Below are 8,885 nucleotides of genomic sequence, written 5' to 3'. Positions count from 1 at the left end.
AAGAGACTGGACTGCCATCGGTCAGAAATGGTGTAGAATCTCCTGCTTGGGTGGGGGTTGGACTAGATGACCTACAAGGTCCCTTCCAACTCTGATTATTATTCTGCCATTCAGAAGTTGTGGGAGCTTCATCCCTGGAGGCTTTCAAGAAGAGATTGGACTACAAGGTCTCTTGCTTGGGCGGGGGGTTGGACTAGATGACCTACTAGATCCCTTCCAACTCTATTATTCTGTTAGACCCCCAAGGACCCTACATTTGTTCCCCTCCTCCTCTTGCTCCTCAAACCCCCCTCTTTTCCAGCACTGATCATGCACCCTACCTGGGTCACGAAAAGTCTGGAAGAGAAAGAGCCAAGCTGACAGGGCCACCAAGAACCTCATTTGTCTTTGAATTGCGGCCTGGCTGACTTGTCCGATCTCCCTCTTTTTTTCCTGGTCAGGGCAACCCATGAAGACGAGCAGCCACATTACCAAGCCGATGGACTTACACTTCTGTACCGACGAGCGGCTCAAGCAGCACGTTGAAAGCCAGCCGGCCACGGAATATAAGGAGGTGGATTTCGAAGCCGCCCTGAGAAAACACCCGCCGCCTCTGGTGAGGGTCTGCGGCTGGGGACGATGGGTTGGAGGGCCACTTGGTCAGAGGTGATGAAGGGCAGGAAAGGGTTGGGGTGGCAAGCCAGGATTTGGGGCTCTTTGCAGGATGTCTTCAACTTATAACCACAATTGAGCCCCGGGGAGAGGTTCGTTCACAGCGTTCGGCTCCATTTTACAACCTTTCGTGCCACAGTTGTCAGCCACGTCACCATGCTAATAGTCCTCAGCTTACGACCGCAACCGAGCCCTAAATTTACATTGCTAACTTGAGACGCCGAGTTGGCGAGTTTTGGCTCATTTGTTGACTTTTCTCGCCACCTTTTGTTCAGTGAATGCCCGCTGTTGTTGAATTGGCCACACGGCCGTTAAAGTGAACCTGGCTTCCCCCGTTAACTTGGTTTGCATGAGGGTCACAAAAGCGGACCCTGAAACACGGCGGCTGTCATAAATGCGAGCCAAGCATCTTATCAAGCCTCTGAATGTCAATCACGTGACCCTGGGGATGTTGCAACGGTCGTAAGGGTGAAAAATGGTCGTAAGTCACTTTTTCCCAGTGCCGTAGTAACTTTGCAGGGTCACTAAAGGGACTGTTGTAAGTCGAGGATGCAAAAGGGGATCACGTTGATCCCGGGACATTGCAACCGTCATAAATTTGAGACAATTGCTGAGCGTCTGAATTTTGATCACGTCACCCTTTCAAGACGAGACTGGACTGCCATTTGTCAGAAATATGGTGTAGGGTCTCCCGTTTGGGCGGGGGTTGGACTAGATGACCTACAAGGTCCCTTCCAACTCTGATTATCTGTTATCATCCCTGGGGATGCTGCAATGGTTGTTAAGTGTGAAAAATGGTCCTAAATCATGATTTTGAGTGCTGCTGTAATCCCAAACAGTCACTAAACGGACAGTTGTTAAGTTGTAGGTTACAGGTAGTCCTTGACTTACAACAGTTCATTTAGTGACTGTTCAAAGGTTCAACAGCACTGAAAAATGTGACTTATGACCATTTTTCACACTTAACGACTGTTGCAACATCCCCAGGGTCACGTGATTTCCAGTCGGATGCTTGGCAAGTGACTCACAGTTATGACGGGAGGGATGCGATCCCCTTCTGGGGCATTTTGATGAGCAAAGTCAATGGGGAAGCCAGATTCACTTAACAACCATGTTGCTAATTTAACGACCCCAGTGATTCACTTAACGGCAAGAGAGATTGGGGCAAAATTCACTTAACAACTGTCTAATTTAGCCACCTAAATTTTGGGGCTCAATTGTCATCTCGAGTTAAAGCCTCTAATGTCCCTCCCCGTGTTGAAAAGAGGAATTTTTAAAAATAGAATAGAATTCTTTATTGGCCAAGTGTGATTGGACACACAAGGAATTTGTCTTGGTGCAAATGCTCTCAGTGTACATAAAAGAAAAGAGACATTCGTCAAAAGTCAAGAATCATCAGGTACAATACTTAATGATAGTCATTGGGTACAATAAGAATAGAATAGAAAATGGAATAGAATATGGAATAGAATAGCATAGAATAGAATAGTTACATTCATCAAGAGTCAAGGTGCAACACTTAATAATAGTCATGGGGCACAATAAGAATAGAGTAGAAATAGAATAGAATAGAGAATAGAATAGATTAGGAATAGAATAGAATAGAATAGAATAGAATAGAATAGAATAGAATAGAATAGAATAGAATAGAATTCTTTTATTGGCCAAGTGTGGTTGGACACACAAGGAATTTGTCTTGGTGCAAGCGTACATAAAAAGAAAAGAGAAATTCGTCAAGAATCATCAGGTACCACACTTAATAAGAGTCACAGGGCACAATAAGCAATCAAATCATACCAGGAAACGATATAAATCGTAAGGATATAAGCGACAAAGTTACAGCCATACAGTCACAAGTGGAAGGGGATGGGCGATAAGGAGTGATGAGAAAATTCATAATAGTAGTGCAGACTTTGTAATAGTTGAACAGGGTTGAGGGAGTTATTTGTTCAGCAGAGTGATGGCTTTCTGGGAAAAACTGTCCTTGTGTCCAGTTGTTCTGGTGTGCTGTGCTCCAAAGCGGCGTTTTCAGGGTAGGAGTTGAAACAGTTTATGTCCAGGATGTGAGGGGTCTATAGATATTTTCCCAGGCCTCTTTTTGACTCATGCAGGATACAGGTCCTCCATGAAAGGCAGGTTGGTAGTAATTGTTTTTTTCTGCAGTTTTATGTTGTTAATAATAATTTTTAAAAAAACCCATAACCAAATGGCAACCGAATAGCCTTCATGCATTCTTAAAAGAATAGGCAGCTTTTTCACGGATTTGTCTCTTTATCCCACTCGCCCCCCCCCCACTCCCACCCCTCGTCCCCTGGTCATTTTTGGGCCTTCTCTGGAGTTACACAGCTGGCTTAAATTTCACTTGCAGCGAGCTGGAAGAAGTGGGAAGATTGACAGGCTGATCGAATGGAAACGGGTGAGCGCCTGCTTCGGTTTCCGATGGGGAAAACCCACTTGAATGATGCAATATTCCTTTTTCAGTCCCGGGCGAGCAAGGGACCCACCATCACGAAGCCGTTCAACCACTCCTGCGGGAAAAAACGGAAACTGGATGAGGCCGCCACCGAATACATCCCGCTGGCCCAACAGGTGGAAAACTTCCAGAAACGCACCCCTCAGAGGTACCACCTGCGGAACCGGAAGGAGGAAGAAGGTAAGGCTAAGGAGCAGTGCTGGGTTTCCAAATTTCTTCCTACCAGTTCTTTGAGCGGTTCTATGCGCGTGCAGGGCTCGAAAAGACCGAACGCTGGTGAGCTGAGCTGGGTTTTTTTTTTTTTAGCTCAGCTGAGGCACAGCAATGCGCTCTGCCGTGAGAATCAGCTGAGCTAAATGTTCTGACCCGGGCTTTGTCCGTTGTAGTTAATTCTCAAACTTGTTTTAAAAAGCAAAACCTATTTTACTGCAATGCTGGGAATTGTTTTCATTCCCAGCCTGAACTAATCTTAGACAGTTCCCCAAGATAAGCACGCACCTTTCGGTTCTGTGGAATGCTGCCAGAAACAGAAGTATCCAATTAACTAGAAAAGAAACCAACCAAAGTACAAGAAAAAACTAACCGAAGTACACCGAGCTTCAAGGAGGACTCAGAACCAAATGAACGACTATGCTTCCTGCAAAGGTTTCTCCACCTTTGCCTGACCTTTATCTCTTATGGGAGGGGCAATCCTCTCTCAGCCTTACCCCGAGTCGCCCCTTTTGTCTCAGCTGCTCTCGCCTTCTAGCAGCTCTGCGCACACACGGACTGAGAACAGGCTCCCCTTGTTCCTCTGCCTCGCTGCTGCCAGACTCTAAAGGCTCCGGAGGCAGCACCCCACTCCCAGATGGTCCTGGCCCCATCTCTGTTTCGGATGCAGGACCAAGTCCTCTCCAGACTCCAGGACTGGTCCCCATTCTTCCCCACTGTCCGATTCCGCTGCCTTATGCACCAGCTACCGGCAAACCACAACACTAAAATATAAGAGAATATAGGAGATCTAACGGCGGGGGGCGGGTGGGCATGGCCAGTCAGAGGTGGTATTCGGTCAAAATTTCCGCTACTGGTACACCAGAACGGGTCCGAGCCAGCTGAGTACCACCTCTGCTAAGGAGGTCTCGTTTCTACAGTCTCTGTCACGGGCTGTTACCTGACTCCAGCCAATGGCGGCTTGCTCCATCAATCCGGGTGAAGGGTTCTGAATGATTGGGGAAGCGTTTGCTCTGAGTATTGAACCCGTGCCCGGCTCAGCTCCCCTTCCCTTTTGGGCGTGGGTGAAAGGGCTGGGATAGTTGGGTTTGTTGGCAGGGCGTCTTGAAATGGGGAACGAGGAGGCTTAACTCAGGAGGTCTCCAAACCTGGAAACTTGAAGGCTTGTGGATTTCAACTCCCAGAATTCCTCAGCCAGCCACGCTTGTGCTGTCTTGATGATCTATTGCAGAGGTCTCCAAACTCGGCAACTTTGTGGACTTCAACTCCCAGAATTCATGGTTGGCTGGCTGGGGAGAATTCTGGGAGTTGAAGTCCACAAGTCTTAAAGTTGCTGAGTTAGGAGACCCCTGGCTTAACAGAAAGCACTAAAGGACCATAAATCTTTGTATTGGGGGGAGGGGTGTGTTTTTCCTCCAAAGGCCAGCTGAGAATTGTGGGGAAGGGGTTTCCCCTTAAGTTGAGAGGACATAAAGTGTACTTGAAACACATTCATTGCATTCTATGTGATCTTAATGATGACTTAATGACTAATTGAGCCCACAATATTGGTCATCATATCACTGCACCTGATTTGACAAAGCTTTTTTTAGTGATGGTTAAGTGAACCTATTGCCCGTTTGGTCTGGTGGCTAAATTGCCAGGAGATGGTGAGTTCCAGTCCTGCCTCAAGCATGAGAGCCATCTGGGCGACACTGGGCCACTCACTAGGAGACAGTGAGTTCTAGTCCTGCCTTAGGCATGAAAGACAGCTAGGTGATTTTTGACCAATCACCAGGAAACTGGGAATTCTAGGCCTGCCTTAGGCATGAAAGCCGGCTGGGTGACTTTGGACCTATCACCAGGAGACTGTGAGTTCTAGTCCTGCCTTAAGCATGAAAGCCGGCTGGGTGACTTTGGGCCAATCAATCACCAGGAGGCAGTGAGTTCTAGTCCTGCCTTAGACATGAAAGCCAGCTAGATGATTTTCCACCAATCACCAGGAAACTGGGAGTTCTAGTCCAGCCTTAGGCATGATAGCCAGCTGGATGACTCTGGACCAATCACCAGGAGATGGTGAGTTCTAGTTCCACCTTAGGCATGAAAGCCGGCTGGGTGACTTTGGGCCAATGACCAGGCGACGGTAAAACTGGCAATTGGTTGAGATTTGCCAGCCTTTATCCTTCACTTGTGTCTAATTCCCGCCATCTTAAATTCAGTCTCACATTTGGGGCACAGTCGTTGTGTGCGTGGAATAAAGTGAATTCCTAAGCCAATCGATCGATGTGAATCCATTTCCTCCCCTCACCGTGCCTGTGTAAAAGTCCAACGCTGATCTTCTCCCCCCGTGCTTTTCTTGCTGGCCTTTCTTTGGCACAGGTCCAAGCAGGCCTTTAAAACCCCAACTGACCAACCCCAAAATCCCTGCCTGGAAACCAAGCGCCGCTTGAGACCCCCCACCTGCAAGAGCGCGGCTGAGCTGGAAAACAAGGAAATCACAAAGCTCCAACAGTGAGTTGGTTTTTCTTTTCTTTTTTTTTAAATTATTGAGTAAATCTTAAGTCGCCTTAGTTGCTCTTCTCTGCACTTTTCCTAAAGTCTCAACCTCTTTTTTTTGTAATGTACGTTTCTGCTATTTATCAGAAATGGTGTAAGGTCTCCGGCTTGGATTGGATTGGGGAGGGGGGGTTGGACTAGATGGCCTCCAAGGTCCCTTCCCACTCTGTTAATCTGTTCGGTGGCCTGAACCAAAAGAGCACCTGACCTTACCCAGGAGAACCTCACCCTCTGCTCCCCCTTTCGACCCCAACAGGTACCGATTCAAGGCTCAGGAGCTCAACTACCGCATCTTGGAGGGCGGCCCCCTCCTGCCCAAGAAGCCCCCCATGAAAGAGCTGACCAAGCCCATTGGCTTCAACCTGGAAATCAAGAAGCGGATTCAGGAGCGGGAGACCAAGAAGGTCCAGGAAGAGGAGCCCTTCGAATTCCATTCGAGGCCCTGCCTGACCCGGATCTTGGAAGACGTGGTGGTAATTGTGGGGTGGGGTTCCCCTCTTTCCCAGAAAGGTTTGACACCTGAATCGTGTGGGAATCCGGTAGTTGTCTACTTACAATTAAACCCAATTCATTTCATGACCAAAGCTACAACGAGCAGTGGAAAAAGTGACTTATGTCCTTTTATTCCACACTTAATGACCGTTGCAGCATCCCCCACAGTCAGGTGATCAAAATTCAGATGCTCGGCAACTTGACTCGTATTTATGATGGTCACAGTGTCCCCAGATCACGCCATCCCCTTTGGCGACCTTCTGGCCAGCAAACTGAGTGTGTGTGTGGGGGAAACAGATTCACTTAACCGTGTCACGAACGGGTCCTCCTTGGCTTTACAGCCGTTCATTTAAGGACCTTTCGAGATTACAGTGGCCTGGAAAAAGACGAACTTACGGCCATGATTCACACATAACGACCGTTGTAAGCGTTCCCCATGGTCATAGGATCAAAATTTAGACGCTGAAAGAAACTGACTTGTATTTATGATGGTCGCAGTGTCCCGAGGTCATGTAATTGTCAGGATTCCAGCCATCGCCCGAATGAAATCATGATTCTCGAGCCAATCTTCAAAAAACTTCAAAGAATCCATTAGAGGCGACATCCTGGCCCTGCCCTGGATAAAGCCAACTCTGGCCTATGTCATTTCCAGTCCCCTGGGACCCTGTTTCCCCCCTCCCTCCCCCCCCCGGGGTGTTTCATAAACCAGATTCTCCCATTGAGCTCTCCCATGGGCTGGGTGTCATCAATCACATTCTCCAATTCAATATATTTGCAGGCAAAAGCTCTGGCATTTTAGTTACACCCTTTTAAAGATAAGAGTTGGAATGTACTTCCGCTTCCCAACTGCTGCTCTGCTCTTCCAGATTTCCTTCCTCCCCCCCCCCTTTTTTTTTTCTAATGGCAACTACTAAAACAGGCCTGGGAATGTTTTATGAGTTGACATTCGGCTCCTCTCACTTCTTGACCTTTATAAAGCAAAACTGAGATAAGCTTGGAATGTTCATTTGCCGTCTGCTCCTTCAAGGTTCTCCCACTCACCCCACCCTTTCGTGTGGCCATTTGGAAGTGGTCATAGGAATGTTTTACAAGTTGATCCTAGGCCGGAAGCGCCATTGATCAAACTTAGCGGTGAAAATCGAGGAGGACTCTGATCCAGCTCTATGAGACCAGAGACCCCCAACCTGTGCTCTGGAACTGTCCTAGTGCCCAAAGCAGAACGTATTCTAGAAGGCCTTCTGCTCTCCAAGCTCAGAGGAGAAGATGAAGAAGACGCCTGCAGGACAGGTCAAAAAAAAAAAAAATCAAGACAGCAGCCATGATGTATCATCAAAGCTCGGCCTGGTTTTGAGTGTCAGGATTCCAGCGATTGCCCTAATGAAATCATGATTCTCGAGCCAAACTTCGAAAAGCTTCAAAGGACCCAGTAGAGGCGACGTAACGGTCCTGACCTGCATGAAGCCAACTCTAGCCTATGTCATTTCCAGTCCCCTGGGACTCTGTTTCCCCCCTTCCCCCTGGGTGTCTCATCAACCAGATTCTCCCATTGAGCACCTTCACAGGCTGCGTGTCGTCATTCACATTTTCCAATTAAATTTATTCCCGGGCAAAAACTCTGGTAGTTTAGTTACACCCTTTTAAAGATAAGAGTTGGAATGTACTTTAGCTTCTAAACTGCTGCACGGCTCTTCCAGATTTCCTCCCCCCCCTTTTTTTTTAATGGCAACTACTAAAACAGGCCTAGGAATGTTTTATGAGTTGACATTCGGCTCCTCTCACTTTTTGAAGGTGACCTGTATAAAGCAGAACTGAGATAAGCTTGGAATGTTCATTTGCTGTCTGCTCCTTCAAGGTTCTCCCATCCACCCGCTTCGTATGGCAATTTGGAAACCGGCATAGGAATATTTTATGAGTTGACCTTGAGGTTCATTGAGTCAATTTTCCCTGGCTTCCCATGATAGATGACCCTCAACTTCTGAATCCGGTGCCCAACAGTCTTTTTGGTGACGTGTGGTTAGCCCCTTGATTAGAGAAGTGTTTTCTACTGGACTGTTTGTCTGGGTTTAATCCCTGCTTACCTGAATATTAAGTGCAAGAACAGGTGCCAGGATTCCAGCAACCGCCCTAATGAAATCATGATCCTCGAGCCAAACTTCAAAAAACTTCAAAGGATCCATTAGAGGCGACCGACTGGCCCTGCCCTGTATGAAGCCAACTCTGGCCTACCTCATTTCCAGTCCCCTGGGACCCTGTTTCCCCCCCCTCCCCCCTCCAGGTGTCTCATAAACCAGATTCTCCCATTGAGCACCTTCAGGGGCTGGGTGTCATCAATCACATTCTCCAATTAAATATACAGTATTTGCAGGCAAAAGCTCTGGTAGTTGAGTTACAACCTTTTCAAGATAAAGAGTTGGAATGGACTTTCGCTTCCAAACTTCTGCACGGCTCTTCCAGATAGCCTTCCTGCCCCCCACTTTTTTTTTTAAAAAAATGGCAACTACTAAAACAGGCAGAGGAATGTTTG

The 8,885-nt window shown here is 47.6% G+C and overlaps 1 protein-coding gene across 1 annotated transcript; it reads left to right on the top strand.

Annotated features, from left to right (window-relative positions):
* The first annotated feature begins 418 nt into the window (after positions 1 to 418).
* On the top strand, positions 419 to 6,264 carry LOC148125988 (targeting protein for Xklp2-like). The gene is made up of 4 exons (XM_087928791.1): positions 419 to 595; positions 3,133 to 3,304; positions 5,693 to 5,824; positions 6,126 to 6,264. The coding sequence occupies exons 1-3, from the start codon at positions 449 to 451 to the stop codon at positions 5,761 to 5,763; spliced, it is 390 nt and encodes a 129-aa protein (XP_087784917.1). The 5' UTR covers positions 419 to 448; the 3' UTR covers positions 5,764 to 5,824; positions 6,126 to 6,264.
* Positions 6,265 to 8,885: the final 2,621 nt, after the last annotated feature.

The sequence above is a fragment of the Pseudonaja textilis genome, chromosome 3 (genome assembly GCF_049901715.1).
Source record: "Pseudonaja textilis isolate UNSWEBS1 chromosome 3, rPseTex1.2, whole genome shotgun sequence".
Classification (NCBI taxonomy): Eukaryota; Metazoa; Chordata; class Lepidosauria; order Squamata; family Elapidae; genus Pseudonaja; species Pseudonaja textilis.
Note: the sequence above shows the minus strand (reverse complement) of the source record. Positions and strands in the feature narration are given on the sequence as shown.

What these genes read in the sequence shown, in the direction of transcription:
- LOC148125988 (XM_087928791.1), top strand. Translation starts at nt 449, where the DNA reads ATGAAGACGAGCAGCCACATTACCAAGCCGATGGACTTACACTTCTGT. An exon ending in GAAAACACCCGCCGCCTCTG is followed by an intron (nt 596 to 3,132) that starts GTGAGGGTCTGC and finishes TTCCTTTTTCAG; the next exon opens with TCCCGGGCGAGCAAGGGACC. An exon ending in GAACCGGAAGGAGGAAGAAG is followed by an intron (nt 3,305 to 5,692) that starts GTAAGGCTAAGG and finishes TCTTTGGCACAG; the next exon opens with GTCCAAGCAGGCCTTTAAAA.